This window comes from Diadema setosum, chromosome 9 (genome assembly GCF_964275005.1).
Source record: "Diadema setosum chromosome 9, eeDiaSeto1, whole genome shotgun sequence".
NCBI classification, from domain to species: Eukaryota; Metazoa; Echinodermata; class Echinoidea; order Diadematoida; family Diadematidae; genus Diadema; species Diadema setosum.
Window position 1 is genome coordinate 20,163,972 of NC_092693.1, and position 24,084 is coordinate 20,188,055.

At 38.8% G+C, this 24,084-nt stretch overlaps 1 protein-coding gene across 1 annotated transcript in view; it reads right to left on the reverse strand.

Annotated features, from left to right (window-relative positions):
- LOC140232573 (uncharacterized) overlaps window positions 1–24,084 on the reverse strand; it is a 77,111-nt gene that overhangs the window by 28,807 nt on the left and 24,220 nt on the right. The window contains exons 2-5 of the mRNA XM_072312667.1: window positions 19,163–19,297; window positions 11,279–11,521; window positions 8,287–8,408; window positions 6,380–6,471 (exon numbers count right to left, since the gene is read on the reverse strand). Coding sequence (XP_072168768.1) covers window positions 6,380–6,471; window positions 8,287–8,408; window positions 11,279–11,521; window positions 19,163–19,297 — 592 coding nt within the window. The remainder of the gene's footprint in view (window positions 1–6,379; window positions 6,472–8,286; window positions 8,409–11,278; window positions 11,522–19,162; window positions 19,298–24,084) is intronic.

Consider the following 24,084-nt stretch of genomic DNA (forward strand, 5'->3'; position numbering starts at 1 on the left):
TTGATTAACGAACGAAGAGCTCATCTGGCCTACTCAATGGGAAAAAATGTATGGCGTTGGCGACGTGAGTTTTAACAAAGCATTATTACAATAATCTCACAAAACATTAGCAAAGTCCTGTAAACATGTCGCAAACTCGTTTCGGAAAGGTCGTATTGTAATACAGAACAAATCAACAGATAGCACTGAAATAGAAAAGAAAAACAAAAAGAAAATGGGCAAGGAACAAGCCTTGGTATCGGGTTGTGCATTCTCTTGTTTTTGATTCAGTCATTTTTCCCTTTCATTTTTCGTTGTTTCTTTATTTGTTTTTTTTTTCTATGAAGATTCCCACACTCAGCCTATTGATGTGATCTCTTATAGCGCGGAAAGGAAGGGAGTGGGTGGACGGTCAAGTTCGCACGTCGAACCCACGAGCACTCGGCTGGGCGATATGCGTTCATTTTGACCTGTAATTGGTCTGCGCTCGGGGACCCCCGAGCTTTATCGTGTGTATCGCCCCGAGGTAGTGCCTGCCATTAAGGGGGTCAGAGTGAGTACAACGGGAGTATGATTGAGGGGAAAAATCGTTTGACTGCATTTCAATTTGAACTTAACACTATCCGCAAAGGAGGGGGGGGGGGGGGTAGTGCATGGATAGGGGTAGTTATTAGTAGATTAATGCAATAGGGGAATTGTAGGAAACACAAGTGACCCAGAAGAGGGCACTCAGTTCGTCTAGGAGGTTGCCTCGCTATTTTCCTTTCCTGGCACACAGCTATACTTGAACTGCTCTTAACTGCGCTGCTTTAATTCAACCGCGCGATCCTCAAGTGAGCTTACAATCTATAGGGCCTACCGCTCGGATGTGAGATAATTTCGGTGACTCTTTGAAGCCCAAATAAGTGGCTGCCCAAATCGCTGTAACAGATTGGTCAGACTGATCCCAAGCCCTCGTGGATCCTGTCACGCTGTCTCAGAACCAAAAACTGTACATGAGCATTGTCCGAAATTAACTGTTTCTCCAGCAACTAAGTATACTGTCAGAGCCGAATTCAAGTTTTGGAGTACCACCAAAATGGTAGGGCCTAACCAAATAATATGATATCCGCGATGCAAACATCATAGACCTTCATCAACCATCGTTGTCTTCCATTGTTCGCTGATCCATGACTTATGTGTCTTCTCTCCATTAAAAATATATTCAGCAATCAATCGAGGCGGATCAGCAACTGTCTTCGACTCTTGCCATTCTTGACGCCTCATGATAAACAAACAAACAAACAAACAAACAAACAAACGAACAAACTATGGACGCCAGATAACCTACCCAAACCTCCGTGAAAAAGAGCGCTCTCAGAGCCTCATTACAGATTTGGAACGTCGCGTTGTAAAACATCTTCTATTTCAATACTGCGGTCTTCATTCACGTTACCCTCACTTATTGTTTCTTCTGATGAGCAGTAGATTCACATTTCGTCTTGTTCATGCAAAATCCCTCTCAGGTTTAATTCTCCTTCAGTTGTCTCAAATGGAGACGGATTAATTAATACCACTGACTCATATTCAAGACTTAACGACCAGAATTCAGAAACCGTCACCGTTGACGCCAACTGAAACATCGCCAAGAGTATATCCGCGCGCGCCAGATGAACTGCCTCCCCCTATAGCTATATGACAGAAAATGTACCCAAACCCTCTTGGGAAACCACCGAAAGCGTTGAGAAATATCCTCCACTTAAACTTGGTTCATCGTCAGCCTTCACGTGCCCTAATTTCTCCCTCTCTTTCTGAGCCGTAATTTATACCTTTTTCCCCATTTGTTTAAAAAAAAAGTAGGTCTTTCTTTAGGGTTAATCCTCGTTCTGTGGGTGCCAATCGATACAGATTAAGTGGTGACTATAGGTAGTAGCGAGGAGTTGGAGTGAAGATGAGTTTTGATCAGTGTCTTAATGCCGAATGCTTAGTAATGTGCTGATGTTTCTTGTATGTCAGAAGACGTCGAGAATAAAGATGAAGAGTAAAAAGGTGTTCGTTAGTTAGCTTGTTTATTTGTTTGTTTTTTGTTCACAAAAGACAGTGTGTCTATTACCCTCGCTAAAGATACACCTACGTAGTAACTGTTAGAAATGTCGGCAACATTTACACTCTCTTGTACAAATTTTGCTCCTCAGCTAGACGTTTTAGAAGTCGTCGAAAAAAAAATTGTCTTCAATTCAAAGCTATGGAAAGGGTATAATCAATGAAGATTTCCTCGTCAAAGCAGGAATACAATCGGGCTGAACAGAAGGATACTTAACGTGGTGAGTCATTTGCATAATTATACGCACTTTTGGGGGGAGAAATATTCCGTTTCGAGGTGTTCTGGAGGAGGGATTATAACAATCTTGATTATGACATGTTTGATTTCATGACTATAGATTGATACATTCACCAATGACTCAACCATGAATAATGTGCTTGGTACCCTGAGAGTCACATCAATATCCTATGCTAATGACTGCTATTTTATTTCTTCGCTCATTATTTCATGGCTCTTTTTCTTTATTGAGATATTCTGTGGGTAAGTCCGTTTTCGCCCATTGCATATTGTTTTCCTCACTTTGGTAACTTAACAGTATTCATTACAATGTACAATTATTATCAAAGGTTTAATTTTTGTTGTATACTGTTCATTTCACTTTGTCTCGATTACCTTATTCATGTTACATAAGAGAGTGATATGTATGGTTTTGTCTGAAAACGAAAATAAATTCAAATTGAATTTAATGGAGAAACGTGGAAGAAGTTCTTTAAAGGGATGGAATAGTTTTGGAAGAGATCGGGGCTTCAGGTTTGCAACTTTTTTATGAGATAATGAGAAACCTCTTGTGAAATATGAAAGAGCATGTAATTCTAAGAGGAGTTAGATGTTTATTTGATGAAAATTGGTTTTGAACTTGCTGAGATATTCATAACAAAGCTTTCTTTTACTTTTTTCGGGGGGATATCTCAGCCATTTCAAAACCGATTTTCATCGAATAAACTTTGAATTCTCCTTAAAATTGTAAGCTCTTTAACATTTCATAGAGCGGTTTCTATATCACGCAAGGGTTAAAAGTTGAATCCTCATCTCAACCGAAACTATACCATCCCTTTAACGCCCTGTCACTCGATGTTGCCACTGACAGCTGCTTCCAAACGAAGACGGTAAAAAGTGGAAAAGGAGAATTTGAGAAGAGGAGACTCTCTCGCTCATTAGGATTAGATGAGATGAGACATCACCGACCAAACTCTCTGCTTCCTCCGACGAGTTTCCACGGGAGAAGCACCCCGCTTGGCTAAAGGTCATCCAAGTTTACGTTTGCCGAAACACGTCATAAACAATCGCTTCTTTTCGAGATAGGTAAAAAAAAAAGAAGAAAACTCTCTAAGACGAAAAATAAAAAAGCACGTGATTGCTCATTTCCATCGGAAGAAAGAAACAAATGTTTTGTTTGACTTCACATACAAGAAAAACCATAAGAGCACCCCAATTACTGTCCTGGATTCCTTCCGTTGACGACTTGGGTAGATCCCAGAGAGTGGGTGACGCGTGTATACAGATGGCTTTTTGTCACAGTAAAATATGGCGACGGGGTCGCTTTAAAAGTGACATATAAAAATGCCCACTCTTATGTTGATTTACAACTGTTTCAAATCCCGGGCTCATTACTGAGACGATGATCTTCAGCATGTTTTAAAACGACAAAACACAGACTGCTAGTATGACACAAGGATGACAGAACGAGAGCATTTTGTCAGGCGACGAATTTCAAATATCAAATAATGCTTTTTCATCATTGGGGAGAAAAAAAAAACCCGCTCTGTGTGAAGTCGCTAGCGTGGTATGAGCAGTAAGTAACGATTATTCTATACCATTTCTCTACGTGAAATTCATGCCCTTATTAAGCTTATTGCTGTAAAATTTAAGAAACTAAACGCGAACTATATCATACCTTTCACGGCAGTGTTACGGATTCCGTTACGCCGCCAGACATTAGCATTTTGTTGTTACGACCTACTTGTAGCACCCTGTAAGTCCTCATTGCCATCAAATTAGTTACTTACAGTCAATTGAAATATATAGTCCTATACAAATTTGCATTGCAGTGGTGTCTCCAAAAGACAGGTTCAAATAGTTTTTAACTTTTGCTCCCAGACGTAAGGTCAGTCTTGAGCACTTCAAGGGATAGGCGTGCACCTAATGCTTCATAACGCTCTGATGGCTGTAAATATTGATATACATTTCTCCATTTCTGTCTCTCATTCTACAACATACACATTCGTACTCTCATCTCTCATATTTATCTATCAATCTATCTTTCTTTTTATCTATATATTCATTTTGTTTACCTATTCATCTATCTATCTATCTATCTATCTATCTATCTATCTATCTATCTATCTATCTATCTATCAATTTATCTACCTACTTATCTATCTATCTATCTACCTATCTATTTATCTATTCATATATCTACCTATCTATCTATCTATCTATCTATCTATCTATCGATTTATCTATTTATCAACTTATCTACATATCTATCTACCTACATACGTTTCTTTCTGTCTATCTATAATCTACCTATGTCTGTTACCATCTCTTACATTCTCCCTCTCTCTCTCTCTCCCTCCCTCTTCTGGAGGGCACAAAAGTTGAGGTGCCTGCTACCCCGCAGGGAAAATAATGGCAACCTTGGTCACATGATATGACAGGGGTCACGTGTTGGGAGCATCCCAAGATCTATCTATTCTTCTCTTCTGCCTCCTCGTGATAAACTCCTCTATACGATGATGAGGACATGGGGCAGAAAAAAAAAAATATATGGGAGCCGGTTGACCTTAACCATGTTAATGCTCGACACTTTGGCTCCAAAGATATTTTGTGACAAGTATGTAAAGTCAGACAGTGTCTCGCCCTCGCGCAAAATCAAAACGAAAATGTCTGATACAATAATCTTTGAGATGGAGAACCAACTTTTTTCTTCTTCTACTTTTGCTTAGAGCAGGAAGCTTTATGCGCCAGCAGGTATTCATCGTGATGGATGCTATCAAAATTCGGCGATGAAAATGTTGTGCATGACACGACAACGAGCTACTAAAAGTTGTGATAGGAAAACACAACTGCGATGGGAACGACAGGACAGCACATTATACAGCCTCAGATCAATTAGACTTAAAGGTGTCTCCGTAACAGCTGATAAGGCCTTTGAACGGAAAGGTCATACATTATAGTTCTTGGAATATTTCATAAAAGTGTCGACATTATATTATTGACACGTTATATTGGGGTCTCGGTTACAGTTCCTTATTCCGAAGTTCCATTATAGTACGCATCTTTTTCACATTATTTGGATTCAACGAACCTTATCTATTATCGAATTAACGAACCTTGGGAATAACGCCACAAATGTTCGGACTGACGAACCCTCTTTCATTTTCGGTTTTACGAACCCTATTGATTTTCGGATCAACAAACCTTCAGAATAACGAACATTACCCGTAACGCATAATATACATTCATACATCCTGAGTGGGCCCTGGTTAACGTCAGTAATGTTGGAGTTCTATTTAGTCGTACACTGCAAACTAATACCAAAAATTCGAACAACATCACGCTCACACACACGCTCAAACGTAAGTGAGTGCATTCTATAATATGATAATTATGTTGATAATTATGTTGATCGTCAATGTGTGTGCGGGTGTATGTGTGTGTGTGTGTGTGTGTGTGTGTGTGTGTGCCGTGCATTTTTATGAATGGATCAACTTTTTTCCCCTTGGAATTTTGTGTAAACACATACACCATGTAATTATTGCTGCTAAATCTTTCGCAAAGTTTCGAACAATTTAACCTGCTTTTCGAGAAAATTTGAAATTATGGACAATGGCACGCATGTAGGCCTATATCAATGTGTTGTTACTAAAGGATAGCAGATTCATTGTCATGCAATTTAAGTGACTATTTTGAGGTGAACACAGAAAGACGTATAAGATGACTTTCAAGAATAATATAATCTTCCAGTGTGCAGTGCTGTTTCTTTTAACCCGGCATCATTCCAGGTATACACATTTTTACACCTAGTAATGGGCAAAACATCTTGTCCAAGGATGAACGCAGTGAGCAGGATTCGAACCCGAGACCTTCTGTTCACAAATCCTTGGTCTTACCCACTGGCCACTGTGACCATAATGCTCCCATTATCAATTTGCTCGTATAAGATAACCTGAATATTTTGTCACAGTGTGATGAAATTTTCATGAATTTTAGCTGCTGTTTCTTTTAACAGTGTGTATAGTTTTCATGGAAGAGTGTTTGTCATACATTATCAAACTGCGGGTCAATACAATATTGTTCAAGCAAATAGATACTTACTGCAAAGTCCATCGTTGCATTTTCCCGATCCCGAAGCGCATCGCGTGCACGGTTTCCCGATATCGTAGGGCTTGCGACCGACAAAGTTCCCGCTGTGAAAACAAGAGGGGGAAAGGAATACTTGTGCACGATTATCAAGGCGCGGTGTTGTAAACAAATAAACACATGGATATGTGTCATGTTCGAGCACTTGATCACAAGCATGCTGCGATCTGACATTTGATTTTCCACCGCATTTGCGATTCTTGGAAGGGGTGTACGAGGCGAGTTTATTATCATTCTCTCTCACTTTAACTTCAAACTAGCATCTTCTGATGACAGAGTGCACTTGGTAACACGACAGCATAAAAATTTTATTTTCTGCTCAATACACTTCTGAGTCTGAGATGTATATTGTTAATAATGGCAGTATACTCACTGGATTCTCGGGGTTAGGGTTATGTTTGTCGGTAGGTTTTATGTCTGGCTTTGAGTGCACATAATTCATTGCAACAATATTGTTGCAATGCTGTTCATTGCAGCATTGGAGCAATTTATATGAAACTCATTTTTTTTAAAGCTGGAAAATGCTACATTGGGAACATGAGATAAAACAAATCCAGTAAGGGATAATGGCTTCTATTTACCAGCTCAAAGATTGTTGATATTTTGTTTTGCTTTGTTTTTGCTGTGACCGCAAATTCTTACGAAAACATAAACAGACAATTCTATACAACAATATTATTACGAGGGCTCCATTTAATTCTGTTGACATTGCATTCGACGAAAAATTTGTTTAGAATAATGTTCCAAATCATGAAATACTAACAAACAAACAAACAGACAAACAACCAAAGAGCTTGACGAACAATATGAATGGTTCTTGCTTCTACTTCTTCTTTTTGAAAGAAGAAGTTATTGCGCCAGGAGAATTTGTTTTGTGAAGGGGCGGGCGGGCTTTGCCCTCAAAATGAGTTATTCTTTGACACGTCTCTCGTGAAATGTCATTTTTTTTTTGTTTTTTTGTTTTTGTTGCTAGGAAGTCATTAAAGGCACGTGCGCAGGTAATAGCGCCATCCGAGCACACAGGGGAAAATACAGGTATTTTTTAGAAACATTGTAATCATTTAAATCATTTCAAAGTAGAAAGCAGGTCTCTACAACCTGTTTCTCGAAAGAAAACGCATATATAACGCATTGTAAAATAATCTGTTATTCAAATTGTAAAATCATTAGACCTATTAAATCTCAGTGACTAATTCATGTTCTAATAATCGGTCGTTTAGGGATGCAAAGAGGTATTTACGTTCAAGACCCCCTCCCCCCCCCCCCCTCAAAAAAAAAAAAAAAAAAAAAAAAAAAAGACATCTGGGCAAACGGAGTGTTGGTCATACCAAGGGGTATACCATACAGCGATGAATTAATATTGAATTGGAAATGTGAAACATACAGTGTTGGTACTTTCATTAAAGGGATGGTATATTTTTGGTTGAGACCTAACTTCAGGTTTCTAGCATTTTCTTTCCTTTTTTTTGTATGATAATGAGAAATCTCTCATGATATGTGAAAAAGGATGTAATTCCAAGGGGAATTACACGTTTATTTGATGAAAATTTTGAAATGGCTGAGATATCCAAAACAGAGCGATTCTAATAAAAAGTGGGACCCACCTTTCATTAGAATCGCTTTGTTTTTTGGGATGTCTCAGCCATTCCAAAACCGATTTTATCATAATAAACTTTGAATTCCTTTTACGATGGCTTGCTCCGTACTATTTTATTTCATAAGTGGTTTCTTGGTATCTTGCAAGAAGTTAAAAGCCCAATCCTCATCTCCACCAATAGTATATCATTCCTTTAAAGTTCACGTCTGTCTGTTGTTGTTGTTGTTTTTTTTTTTTTAATGACATTCTTTTCAATTTTTCTTACCCGGGTCCGTAGTTGCAGATGAGGAGGAGTGCGTTTTCAATTGTCATTGTGCTGTGTGGGAGTACGAGCTCCCTGCACATTTGCGTCGCGCATCCGACGCGATTCGTGTCGGACCAAACCATCTGTGATGCGGGGAAGAGAGAAAAATGAAATTGCAGTGGAAGGAAAGTCTAATTTCTCAGCAGTACAGAACATATACATATACATATACATATATGTTATTGATGATGTTATTTTGTATTGAAATATAAGAAAAATACTATTCATGATGTTATTTTGAATCGAAATGATGAGAAATGCTGAAATCTTAAACACCAAGCAAACAATTAAACAAATATATGAATCCTCATTCCCACCTAACAGAAATATTTACAGTCATATCAATAAAGATTATAGGTAAATAAAAACGCCTAAATCGCAATTTATGCTTGCTAACTAATATTGATTATAATATATTTACGGAACCATGGCAGACATTTCAGGCAGGCCAAAAGAAATAGAGTCGCAATCACAGTCACACGCTCGACGCCCTCATAAAGTATTGTTTTTGATATTTTTTCATCTGTCGCTCTTTTGTATACGATAACTGAAATCTACGAACAAAATACTTTAAGGCTTTCTTGTTCTTCTTGTACTTTCCCTCTTTTCAAATAGCATCAATTTTCCATTATACAGTATATATGGGTGCAACTGTCTAGATTCGCCACCAAATTAGACAGGAGGGATATGTAAGCATGGACCGTCGAAAATCATGGGGTGTTGTTATGTCTTTGCCCGATTTTTTTCGTCTTTTTTTTCAGACACAAATAGATAGGCGAGGGAGGTGCAACACCCAGCCCCTCCCCACACCCCCCCCCCCATTTGCCGCTCTTGTGCATGTTATATTATATTATATTATATTAGTCAAATAGACATCTTTATACGTTTGTCCATATCTATATTGCCCTTGGAAAATCAAAACTTACTTTTCATTGACATCTGGTTTTTTTTTACATTTTTAATGTATAGTTACAAACCCCTTTGCATTATTTTAATCATCATAATAATCAGGTATCACGAGCGTGCCGGTTACAGAACACTTTGCCTATCACAGGTGTTGTCATAACCAATTGATAAACGTAGCCGTACAAAAAAGTTGAAGATTTCTATTGAAGAGCTCTTGAAAAACAAAACCCTTCAAAAACCAAACACAATGCAAAACAAGGCAACTCTGTTTCTACGCACCCACATCACTCGATCCGTAACTAACGGGGTGGAACCGAAATTAGCCATGTCAAATTCATTCCCCTCCACTAAAACTATATTCCCTGAAGTCTATATGCTCTCTCCCCCACACTCAGTCAGACACAAATCTCAATCACACCTCGTTTCCGCAAATAAAATCCAGGGGACCTGTGGGACTTCAACTTGGGCAAACACAAATATCTCCTTCCCGCCCACTTCTCTCCCTCTCTCTTCCCGTGTATTTCATCGCGACTTTTCTCTATTTCACTTTAATAACAGTGAATCAATTTCTACTTATACCTATGTGTTACATAGCGACTTTTCTCTATATTTGACTTCAATAGCAGAGTTTCGATTTCTACGTGCTACAAAATGTATAAGATCTATGAATTATCTATATGGCACGCTGTTGATGCAGTCGAGTCGTGTTGCGCTCAGTAACCCGGCAACTCGTCAATGACTTGACTTGTCAAGTAGCTGTAATATTGCTGTTGGTTGTCGTTAATTTCAAGTGATTCAACACAGTTCTTGGCTGAGATGGGAATTCGCGTTTTCAACTTTTATTGTATGAGATAATGAGAAACCTCCTATATGAAATATTATGAAAGAGCGTACACTATCTAAGAGGAATTCAAGGTTTATTTGATGAACATTAGTTTTGAAAAAAAAAAAAAAACAAGGGCGTCCTAATAAAAGGTAGGACTCATCTTTTATTAGGACCACTTTATTTTACTTTGCTTTTGGATATCTCAGCAATTTCAAAACCGATTTTCATCAAATAAACGTTGAATTCCTGTTAGAATTGCAAGCTCTTTCATATTTCACACAATGGTCTCTAATTATTTCACAAAACGTTAGAATCTGAATCCTCCATCCAACCAAAATAATATCACCCCTTTAATACCATGACACTCCCACCAAGTAAAATACACACGATTCCGTGAGAATACATTACGCAGGCAAATCTTCCCCTCTGCAGACAAATCAGATCTATTTTTCATCTATGGTATCACTACAAGTATAAGTTTACAACAATTCCTTTTCAGAGGCTTATTTCACGCAATATCTACACTTTTAAGACGATGCTCGGAATAAGATATATCTTTTTTTTTATTTCTCTCCAGAAATGCTGAAAATGCAGAGGAATGTCTTCCATAGGTTGAGCTATTTTTGTTCTAAACATTAAAATGTTGGGACATCTTCAATAAAAACTTCAGCAATAATTGAAAAGATTTAAATTTTATATTCATACACATATGAACAGATAGAGAGAGACAATTCGCTAGATAGAAAAGAAAAAAAAAGGTAATATAAATTATTAGAAAGGACGGAAATCAAGAAGGTTACACAGACGTACACTACTTAGAAATTATAAAGACATTTTAAATTCATGCTTGAAATAAGATATCAATTATACTTCTCTCCAGAAACACTGAAATTGCTTAGGAATGATTTGTGTGGCATAGGATATATCTTGTTCTGTAAACAACCATATCAACATCCAAATGTTTGGACCGTTTCAACAAAAACTTCAACAATAACAGCAAACACTTGAACTTAGTAATGATACACAACTTACAAGTAAACATAAAGATAGAAGCAAAGCTCTAAGTTAAAAACAAGAGTAATGTCAGTGATTAGAAAGAATGAGAATTCCGGAGGTGAAACAGACTTAATCGACGGGAAAAGAAAAGAAAAGTCCCGCGAGTGGACCGTAACCATGGTAACGATAATGCCAATGGGTTCATCTCACCTAACTGTTTCTTACCTGCGTGTAGTGCCCACACATCGTGTTTGGCTTGCACTTGTTGGTCGTGATGTTGTAGTTCTCGTTCTCCTGGTACCAGAGGGTAGTGAGGTAGAACGGCGTCATGACGGCCCGGGAATGGGCCCCGAAGGCCATGTTTTGGCCCACGTGCTTAAAGGTGGTCGACTCCATGGCCTGGCCGTGTTCCCAGATACACTTCTTGGCGTACTTCTTGGCCATCAACCTCAGCTCGTCGTCCCAAACCTTCATGTAAACATGAAAAACACAAAACAAAACATGTATGGAATGAAAAAACAACAGCAAACAGAGCTAGAAAGCCTTATACGTGTACATTATTGTTCTCCATGATCATACTAATGCATGGTGTAAAAGTTGGTAATGACAAAATCAAACTAAAATGTAGTCATTATCATTTCTATCTTTCTATATGTGTTTCTATTGTATATGACATTTACCATTATTTTGACCTTTGTAATATTCATGTATATTGTTTGGAAATGAAAATAACAAAAGGAATTCGTGATTGGATATCTGTACGATAAAAGCAATTGGAAGATGTACAAAGTTTGTGTCTTCGCGAAATTGTCAAATAAGTTACTTGTGTTTCAAGATACGCAATGAACTATATAGAGTTCAACAAAAAGTAATCAGTAAAATGATGTCAGGTTAGAGTTCGTTTAAAGTATACACATCGAGGTCTTCCCTCTACCCTTTATCATATATGAATATATATTTATATATATATATATATATATATATATATATATATATATATATATATATATATATATATATATACATATATATATATATATACATAATATATATATATATATATATATATATACACACATATATATATATATATATATATATATATATACACAAACACATTTGAAAACGGTTCTGATCATCTAACCTATAATGTGCAACCATCAGAACATTCTTTCTGTTTCTCATTTCCAAAATTGCAACTGTCACGTTATTTCCACGCTGGTTCATCACTATGACGTCAATTTTTTTGCCAATCACATGACCAACAATAACGACAATCAAGTGGTAAGGGTTTTGCATAGATAATGGAAATAGTAATGGCACTACAGTACTGATGATAATGATAACAATAACAGCAATAGCAATAGTATATAGTAGTGACATGGTATAAGGATAACATAAAAATTCCCTGAAACGTGTTATTATGGAGAAGATTATGAATTTGTGTGGGAATAATCACTGGAATATGAATAACCAAAACATGCTGTCATAAAAATGAACGGTGTCCTTCTAAAAGTTTGTTTGCTTTTCTTATACTCGCGCAACCAAAGCTATCTTAATCATTATGATGGTACTTCAGAAAATAACATCTTTTATGCCATTGACCGTTGTTATTATTCGGACCAGTAACTACCGGTGACTACAAAAATACTGCTATTAAACGAGTAACGAAAAACACACATGTATCATTAGAGCTAGGAAAGAAAACATTACTTGCACTTTAAATTGCGGTGACATTGTATTCTCTTTATAAACGAATGTGGAAGAAAAACAAGAGTTCTCTATTCGAATAGGGTGTTGTAGCTTAAACATGTTGTGTTATCATGGATATATGCGGATCACAGGGTAATCTCGGTACACAAAAAGTGGGCGGCTGTTTTTCGCAGGACGAGACAATGTTGTTATACACTACAACAATGGGATAATGAACAAGGTCATTTGCAGATAAACGTAACCTAATCACGCGCCGTGTAAATTGGCGATGATATGGCATAGGGGAAACTTTCACGGCAACCTATAACTCTTATCCGTAAGGACTTCAATGCACTTTTTTAAAGCCTTCATTTCATACGTGCATTGCATCAGTTTCAATGAAATATTCAGCTAATGATGGGACCATGCATGAGGTCACTCACGGATAAACGCAATCTAATCACACGGTGTAGGCCTACTTCGTATGGGGAGAGTATTCATGATAACCTATATATAGCGACACGAACACAGCTAAAGGGTGATGACGGACGTTTCATTGCACTTTTTCAGTGAAAACATCACACGTGCATTGCATCCATGCTAATACTAACATCTGGTGAGGTATACTATATTATGCTTCTTGACAATGGCTCTGTCTCTACAAAATAAAAAAAAGAGTCGTTAGCGAAATGAATTCTTTCGGGTTCAAAATAAACAATGACGCAAGAATTCTCAAAGCAAGTTTAAATTTTAGCGCTACGATTTAGGCAAATTCGGTAATTGCGCATGATGTTCTGTCTGTATTACTCCAACAGCCATCAGATAATGAAAGCGCGCTGATTCGCGCAATGTGCACGGCACGTTTACTTTGCGATTGTTTTAGTCTATGATGGACTAAATTTCAACAAGACAGTGAACTATACCCTCGTGAATTCGGACCTAAGGGCCAGTATAGTGAATTTTGCACAGAGTAAATAAAGAAGATGGGGAATCGGTGCATTTTCTGTATACTATGCTAGGAACACAAGAATGCCCTATCAACAACTTGACAAACTGGGCTATGAATGCCAGTATCTTGTTTCCGACAAACACAAATAATACTGTTGTACAGAATCGCAGGTTAAATGAATGTTTGTTACGTTTTTTATAATCAATGAGAGAGAAAGAAAACAGTAGTTAAGAGGCGTTTATCAGTAACAATGATTAGAAATAGCTGTAAGCCATTCCAAATCCTCGGTCTCATCAACCCTGCCAGTATAGTGCCACTTCATTTTGCCGATCCGAAAGACACGGCGCAATCGAGAGAGACTAATTTTACGAAATTCTCAATAGTCTTTTTTTTTTTCGTAATTTGTTTCATGATTTTGTGATCTCGTGACCACAGGATTACAATCCTAAGGCAGAGCTGCACAATAACAATTTTTTTTTTCCTACTGGTCGGACCTGTTTGTCAGACCAGTTGATACCTAGTTTTTCCATTTCTTACAGGTTCATTCTTGAAATAGTTGCTGGTCCGACAGTGATTTTTACTAGTCCTGGACCATCCGACAAGTTTTAGTGTGCAGCCTTGCCTAAAGAGATCCTTGTGGGGGATTCTTTATCATAACAGCAGTTTTGTCTGGTGAGATGCTCTCTTCAGTTACAGAAACGACCCTGCATTGAAGAGACACATCCTGTTTTTACGGCTAAATGCGGATGTAAAGATACAGCTAGACTTTCTCTGAGATTATTGTCATACCATTCTTGCATTCAGATGTTATTTGAATATGCGAAGGATTGAGGCACCGAGTCTGCCTGAAGACTTAATCGCACAACAATCGAGAGATGTGAATCTCGTGGTGACAGCACACGCTCCACCACAATAATAGTAACGACTGACGATACCGTGCAACTACCGGGACTAAAACTGTATAAAGTGAACTCATTGGCAATGGATACAGACTTTCATATGCCATGGCCGATGCTAGGTTTATCACTATGATTCGTCTGTACTGTCGCGGCCGAAACATTGCAAATGTTCTACCTGTAAACATGGACTTGTGCAGGTCCATGTTGAAACCAGCAGACCATTCACCTGCGTTTAATCTGATGGAGACAGAGGAGGAAGATGAGAAAGAAGACAGTGTTGCCAAGACCCTGGCTGCCCTTACGTCCCCTCTAGGTAACCTTCCCAGGTAGAAGGAATCTTCACCGGGACGACCTTCTGTCTCAAAACACACCGGGCTGGCACTCCGTTCCCCTGCACCTAAAAATAGACCCTATACCCTGACTCATCGCGTGCCCGCTCTGGATCTCGTACAGAGAGTTATCCATCAACACCTGGCTCGTTATTGGGCTCGTTTCGGTGAAACTGTGCCACTACAAGAGCCAACCACGACGGATAGAACACGCACATACACACATACACACACACACACACTCACACACAACACAGAAAATATGAAAAAAAAATATGGAAAGAGCAATGACGACAGAAAGAGAGAAAGCAAGCACGTAAATGCTGCACTTGATACACAATCAAAGGAAAACTACAGCCCAGGATTTTTGATTCTCCTCTTCTTTTTATTTTTCTTCTTGTATCGCACATAATATTATCATTTTATGTTGAGTTCCTTGTATAGCTCTCCAGCAAGTTCAAAGTTCAAATTTGATACAATATCTTGCAGGATATTACAAGAATAGCCTACATGTTTACCAATGGCTTCGTTCTGGGCCATATCAAGACAGGCAATGAAAAAAAAAAAATAACCGTCCTCCCAAACGACCCTTCCATCGAATGAGCAAAACAGTGTCACAGGATCATTCGTCCATGGACAGTAGCAGTGCATACGCGTCTCAAGCTTACTCAAATCCCAATTGGCGACTCACAATCAGAGATTCATCCACCTCTTACTTACTGTTCGCACACTGCATTGTATAGAATGCATGGTTTGATAAGGACGCTTTGGACCGGTATACTTAACTCCCTATTCTGTCTCTTCTGTTCACAGAGGCTACCGCGGAAAACTTGCGATGATTTGGAAGATGGCTCTCAAGAGTCTGCTTATCTCTCTCTGGAAGTCAAGACTACATGATGGCATCACACGCCAACCTCCGCCCCGGATTGAGATGAGCGTGACGAAGGTGAGATGGAAATCGCTGTCTCCAGGGGATAACACCCAACAGATTACCAAACCACTGCCAATGATATCAAGGCAACAGTGAATCTCTTGTTCTGCAGCTGTATACACAGTACTTCTACATCGATGGCTTGCGTCTGGGTCTGATCGAAACCGCATGATTATGTCTGTCTTTCCGAATACGTAAGACAAACTTCCATTCAATTTTGTACTACAAAGAGCTCTCAGAAATTTTCGTTGTCCTAATTTCTTTCAAATTTAGGATGTCTGAAAATACAATCGCAGCTCTTTGTTTTGAATATACATTCGAGAGACAGGTCTAAAATACAACTCAAATTGGTGTCTATTCTAATTCCGCGCGACAACAACTTCGGATCGAAACGGATGCATCAACGCTCTGAGTGAAGATACCGCTGATGTAGTCACATAATGAGAGCGGTCTAAGATGACACTAAAATAGAGAGGGGGACTTGGAAAATGAGACCGCAACGATCTCCTGTGTGACCAGAGAAGTAGTATAGTGGTGCCACACAGAGCAGTTGGAAAGCAGAGCAGTGCATGAACCCCTCTGCACCCTCACAGACATCGGAAGTAGGTCAACCGTGCAACTCCGGAGCTTAGTATGGCGTCACGATGTACTTGAAATGATGATGGGTGCTATCACAAAGATGCTCATGACAAATGACTGTCATCAGTTCAAGACTTCGTATCAGACTCGGCAATTCCGAGTTTAGGTTTGATAATAGAGCAAAAAGGCTGAGCGGTGGGTCTGGTATTAAGTGCTGATTATGGGACAATGGTATGCACGAAAAGTTAGAGATGTTCGTTCTCATTGTACCCTGACCTAAATGACGTAGGACATGACTTCTGTTGGGAATTTATAAAGTATTCTTACCTGAGGGTTTGAACATGTTTGAAATGCTATTTCTGGGAGGTTATTACGTCTCGAGACGACGGTTAAATTGTTTCTCAATAGAATTTCGAACCCTTCGGATACAACATCTGTTCGTTCCTACCTACATAAGGCTGTTATTCATCTTTTGTTGGACTGTGAAAGTCGTACCGTAAAGTGCGTCCACGGACTTCACATGGTTTCTTTTGGTATACATTCTATCCCAACAGACAAATCCCTGATGTCTCGGCGGTGATCGAAGGTTGAGGTAGATGCTCACGGACAATGACTATGGTAATAGCATGGAGCTATAAGTAGCTCCATGGTTACAGCTTGGCGGAGACACCTGTTCCACAAGTCGCCGCAGTAGCGGCCGCCAATGGCGATGCTTTCACCGCAATGTATGCGAAACATAAGCAAGTTTATCCGCCTCTTGAATCTGGGCTGCGTGAATGTGGTCATACTTGCCAGCCACAAAGCCAGGTTCAAAGTGATAGGGATTATCATTTCATTGACAGCGGGACAAGATGATTTCATGGTCGCAGCAATTTCTCCAGCTTGCCTGTCACATCCTATCTACAGGGGGTTACTATTAGGGAAGTTTTGCTCTACATTAAGAGGAAAATATAGGATTAATGGATTTGACTAAAATAGAAAATGAATGATCATGGTTCCACGACTTTACTTTTAGCAAACACGCGCGCGAAAAAAAAAAGAAAATCGATACTCTCTAAGCTTCTATTTGCAGGAGGATTTTAAAATACTCTTTTACGGCGACAAAAGAGACATCAGCTATTAGAATGTCTATGAAGAATACACAGATTCCTCGTTGCAAAGATGGGTAGGAATGAAATCACATGAATTCATTCGGAAGCAACAAAGGAAGTGAAGAGCAATATGCAGGCTACGCATCAATCGTTGCTATGACCAGGAAGGTGACTTCTCACCTCCCTGCTATGATAGGCCAACAGAGAAACTCACGTACACTATCACACAAACACACACATCCTTCTATGGCCGACAAGTCTCCAAGGCTTTCTTGGCCCTAATCGTTCATTAATGGAAGTGTGCAGAAGAATAGTTGATGGTCGTCATGATGGCAATGTCCATGACATGCTTGAGCCCTCTCACAGAGTGAACTCTTACTTCCTCGACTGATCATTCCAAACAAACAAAAAACCATCAAGAATACCCTCATTAGAAAATAATCCATGCCCTTCATCCTTTTCGCGCCCATACACTCCGCCTCTTTCATTGTTTGACCTCGTCTGCAAGCTGCTGTAGTCATCTTCGTCTTCTTCGTCCAAGGTAGTAATCAAGGCATTTGACTTCTCTCAATTCTCTCTTTATAACGGAAAGGACGCTCCATAATGTATCCCACAGAGTTCATACAATGGACTTACAACCATAGAAAATCTCTCAATGTGTTTACAAACAGATGGAAGGTTTTTAATTCCTCACGCACAGTGCTTTGGCTGTTTGCTGATAAACCTACACCACACGATAGCAAAGTGAGAAAGACATCATCTACGAACGAGACTTGCGTGAAAAATATTCACTCCATCCGAATATGTTTATGCTTCTCTAATCTGACTGCTGTCTTAATACACCGGAATGAAAATTGATATAATGCCATGTCATAGATGGAATGTTATAGGCAAACATTATGCGCAAGAAATCCTCGGAATGGGCTGCAGACTTTTCAGATGCGGGAGGATTGTGACTGCCAAGACAGAAGCTCTTTTGATCTTGATCGAACTGTTTTGAGCTCTTAAATATTACAATCCCGCCCGAGTTAGGATCGGGAGACCATGGTGAAAGTGCAATTCCACTTCATGTTCAAGTAGATTTTGGTTTCAAAAAAAAAATGGATGAGCAGAATGGTAAACGTTTCATCAAAATCGGACATAATCTATAATATGGGAAAGATACTAGCGTGGATTTTTTTTTTCAAATTCTACATTGCTAAACCGAAGTGTTATATTGATTTGTGCAAATACATGCAATTTAGCTAAGGTAATGATGTCATCAACTCATAACTTTCCCATTAGTTAATGTTCAATATCATCAGAAAAGAGCATGCTTTTGATCAAATTTTAACTACAGCCTTTCGATGAAAGTCGGCTTTGCCACATTACTGAAACAAGCACAGATTTGACGAATGAGCTGATGGGCCCAAATTTTTATTGAGTTCAAATTAAACGTCGAAAAAAAAATAGTGAAGAGTTGCGTTTAGGTCAGTGGGAGACATGGAATCACGTCACCTCATCTTTGAGGTAGGTAGATTGTAATGCATGAAGAATAAGAGAAAAACAACAACAACAGTGATAGTAAATGTTTACGAGTTTGTTGTTATCGCCATTGTTTTGAAGGATTAAAATACGGTGAACTATTTGCAAGATTTACCATTTCTTCCATGTTGGAGGCGGGGCCGGGAACCATGCGCCTGAAGGCATTGTGCATGGCGAGCATTCTCTCCTCCTGTTTGTTGCTCAGAGGGGCGTACATGTTGCGATTCCTCTTCTGCTTCTTCGTCTTGTTCTTCGGGAACATCGGGAACGGACATAAAGGAAAAGAGAAAAGATAAACAGGGAACATATCAATTGCAGGTTCATTCTTTGAGTGTTGTCATTAACCAACGATCGTACTGATCTTAAAAAAACCCCAAAAACATGGCCTTGCCAACATTGTCTTGTACCCATCATCTAAGGTTTCAGGGGACAATACAACACTGAGATAAAGGATGTAGGCGCCGGACAAAATTCGACCACAGGACCTTCAAGATCCAAAGTCTCAGACACTTTACCACGGCATCGCTGTTATGAGAGAAATCAAGTTAAGAAACAAAGACATTTTCTTTGAAAACAGAAAAAAAAACGAATAACTTGCCTTTAAGTAAAATAATGACGTTTGAAAACTCAGCAAATGCCAGGGACGCTGACATAATGAATAATATATGGACGAATACGGAGAAGTCAAACAATACTCGCAGAAACATTTGACAGTTGTAAATACTTGCTTCAGGTTGCGTTGTTATACCCTGGTGTTTACTATAAGTCATAATTGAAATGGCTTTGTGTGTATTTTCTGTAAACCGTCACTTATTCGCTTAAACATCTCAAACTTTACAATGAAGGCAATTATACTGGAATAAGTCAAAATTTCCTTTCAGTGAAACATGCACAAAGTATACGAAAATACATATGTATAAAATACAAGGAAAACGTGACCACAGATGCTGCTATAAGTGAAAATATTTTATTTACAGTAAAACAAAACATTGCGTATATAGAACGGGAGGTTATCTCTGCAAAACTGATAAAAATATAGCACCTATTATTCGAAAAAACAAATATAAGCCGCATCATTTTGCAATCCAACGTGAAACAGTGGTTTGGGTACTTTCGAACTATAAGTTAAATGAAAACTAATCCGTCTAGTTCCCTTAATAAGTCACCAATGTCCATCACATTAAACATTTTGATAGTTTGTGGTGACAAGTTATTATAGAGGAACTTTGCCCTATTTTGTTTGGAACTGCGCACCCTAGGTAATCTTAGACTAGGGCAGGTGGGACAGGATTTTTTTTTTATTATTTTGTTTTGAAAATTGTTGGTTTGGGAACTATTTTTCTCTATTATTGCATCAATTAAAATTTTACTTGTATGAGACCTTTTGACATTCTACGATTAAGGTGACTTTCGTTGTGGAGATAGATAATTCATCGCATCACCGAAGGAATAAGGGGGCGTGGTGGAGGAAGGAGGGAGGGGGAGGGGACAGATAATGGCGAAGTGTTGTCTGGGGAGGAATGAGCACATCCCTGCATGATATTCGGGTTCCTATAAGCATGATAATGGCGCACGCATCAATATAATTTGATTCTCGGATATCCGATTGCCATCGGGATTTGCTATCCGGAACTGTGATCTGGGTCAAGGAGGAGTCGGCAGCATTCCATGCGTTGGCGGCATAGTTTGCCACATACTCCAAGAGCGTGTGTGTGTGTGTGTGTGTGTGTGTGTGCGTTTGTGTGTGCTACAAGACCTCCCGACCAGACGAGAGACATCAAAGGGACTCATCATCCATCGTAATACTACCGCTTCCACTTGTCTCTGCAAGCTTCTGCAGCTGATCCTGCTAATGTTTGTTGTGGGTGTTGGGTTTTGTTTATTATTATTATTATTATTATTATTATTATTATTATTATTATTATTATTATTATTATTATTATTATTATTATTATTATTATTATTATTATTATTATTATTATTATTATCATTACTATTATTATCATTTTCTTTGTGTTTGTTCGTTTTGTTTTTTAATTCTTTATTTGATTTGGCCTTTAACGTCTTTCTGTGTTTCTCGCTGAATTAATCATAGTATACTGTATACTATAATTTCTGATGTACTTTTTTCCTTTTTTTTTTGGTCCTTATCTTGTCTTTTTTTTTCTGTGTCGTAGCTCCATCCTCAGACCATGGGCTCCATGCTCAGACCCACAAACCGCCGCTCTCTCACACGTACAACTGCAACTGCTGCTGCTACGACTGCTGCTACTGTACTTGTAGGCCTACTTCAGCTATCTAAATATGACAACCCAAACTTCTTGTGTTTTTACTGCTTCAATTTTTCGTCCTGATGCATACTATACTGCTATTATGATTACAACTTCCATACTCCATTTCACTTCTAAACTAACCTGCCCTTCTTCTTCTTTTCTTTCTTGGTGCATCTGTTGTCGATCGACCTTCTCTTCCCTCCTCCTTCTTCCCGAATTCGTTTCTGGACATATTATTAACAACATTTCTCTACAGCGCATCATTTTTTTTTTTTTTTTTTTTTTTACAAAGGTCTTAGTTGCATGCCTCCATTCGCAATTATGGGTTCGACGTGACCAATTATTATCTTGTATTGTCTCCTCTATGGGAGTGACGTAGCCTTTTATGTCACGCCTCACTTTCACCGGATTCCCATTGTGAAGGAATGCCCCTCAGCGATTTTCTCGACGCACGACAATTAACCTTTAATTTACCCTAACTAAGGAGCAAGGTACGTCCTTGCATGCGACGACCGATTTGACGTCGTCAATGATTACAATAGATGAAATTGACAGCTTGAAGTTGTTACCAAAAAGAATAAAAAAAGAAAAAAAAGTTTAAAGGGAAACTTGATTTCATAATAAGGGAAATCCTGTGCGACTTAAGAGTGACTGTGAAAGCAGAACGCCCACTGTGCGACCTGAGCCTGCCAGTTGGTGCGAGCTGTATGGGGCGCCAAGTGTCGCATGGCTTATTTCGTTACGTAATCAGTCGTTTCGTCGACGTAATGACAACATTTCGTAACGAAATAGGCCATGCGACACTTGGCGCGCCATACAGCTCGCACCAGCTCGCAGGCTCAGGTCGCACAGTGGGCATTCGGCTTTAAAGAAAAACGCGGAAAACTTTCACAATGTCTTTGATCACATTTTCATCGCTCTGCTACTTTGATTTCACTCTGGCAATGTGCTTTAACCCTTTCTATGTCAGTGACTTTGAACACCACGTATAACTCTATGGGGTTTTCTGAGCCAATTGACACTAAAAGCGCAAAGAGGGTTAACAGAGTCAATTTGAACATGGAGCGTAGACTTTGACCATAATGGACACATTAATCTCAACGTGTCCTTGACAAGCCAGACCATGCTCTACTTCGTGTATACACAGAATACAAACTTGATAATGAGTGTAGTCCTCAAAAACTGTTCATCACACGCACAAACACGTGTCCTCAGATCAGACGGAAGCCCTCCACATGATCAAGTCTTTAAAAAAACATCTCTAAAATTCTACATCAGTATACGAATATGCATTCCGAATGGTTTCCACCTGTTCTATTAGTTCATGATGTTACACCAACAGCAGTGTTTATCGCCATGGTATAAACACACGTAACGGCTCCATGCACCTTGGTTCTACATTGCACTTACACTTCCGCACAGCTGTTACAACATTTTTATACAGGAACGTTAAACAAAAACAAACAATCAGTAAATATCTTTAAGTGTATCGTATAAAAAAGAAAATAAAGTGCAATATCAACCTTTTGACAACACAGTTGTTTCTTGCTGTTGTTATTGTTGTTGCTGCACCTGGTGTGTTTGTGTTGGTGTTTTTTTTTTTTTTTTGGGGGGGGGGTGAGATTTTCATAATTATGCTAAAATGCATCATCAAAGGTGGAAAGACAAATCTTTCCACCTTCCTGGTTTGACCCAACAGGTCAATTCAATTCAATTTAAGTCACTCAAATTCATTCAAAACAAGTCACACAAACCGAGGAGCTATCTCCTTGCACAAACTGTGCATTCGGCATCTTTATGACATGTTGTGCGTGTATTCGTAAGGACAGGCGAATTAGAATGAAGTTGTCGTCGAAAGTTCAGACCTAGGCCTACAGGGAAAGAATGCTATCATTACTTGCAGTAGGTGTCGTATTTTAGCGCAAAACCATCTTCCTGGTTTGACCCAACAAGTCAATTCAATTCAATTCAATTCAATTCAATTCAATTCAGTTCAATTCAATTCAGTTCAATTCAATTCAATTCAATTCAATTCAATTCAATTCAATTCAATTCAATTCAATTCAATTCAATTCAATTCAATTCAATTCAAGTCACTAAAAGTCATTCAAAACAAGTCACACAAACCAAGGAGCTATCTCCTTGCGCAATGTTACTGTGCGTTCGGTAGCTTCATGGACATGTTGTGCGTATATTCGTAAAGACAAGCGAATTAGAATGGAAGTTATCGTCCAAAATTTCGACCTGCAGGGAAAGAATGCTGATCATTACCTACAGTATAGATGTCATATTTTTGCGCGCAGGCGATCCAGTGTCCACGCAAATTACAGGGGCATAACATTGAGTATCAAAATGAATAGAAAAAAAAATACACGTGTCTGAATCTCAATGACTAAAGTATCTCTACCTTTTTTGTGTGTCAAGTCCCATGTAACCAACTCTGACAGTCTTGTTTTTTTCTTTGTTCACAAACGCAATTTACAGTCGACCCTGCCTTCTGAAACGAATCCACAAAGGTGCAAATACAACTTCGGCGATTTCTTTCACACACAACACGCTCTGTCAACATTTGACATAGGCGCACTGATAACAATGTTTCCCGTTCATGTTAGTAAAGAAGTCCGATAGTGGAATAAGGACAGTCAAACTAGGCCATTCTGTATACTCACGCATCTGTAAGAATCAAAATATTTGAGTAATCTGAGTACGGTCAATACGTTCTATAGCTGATAGTAACTTGACAGTTGCACCAACCTATTTTCGT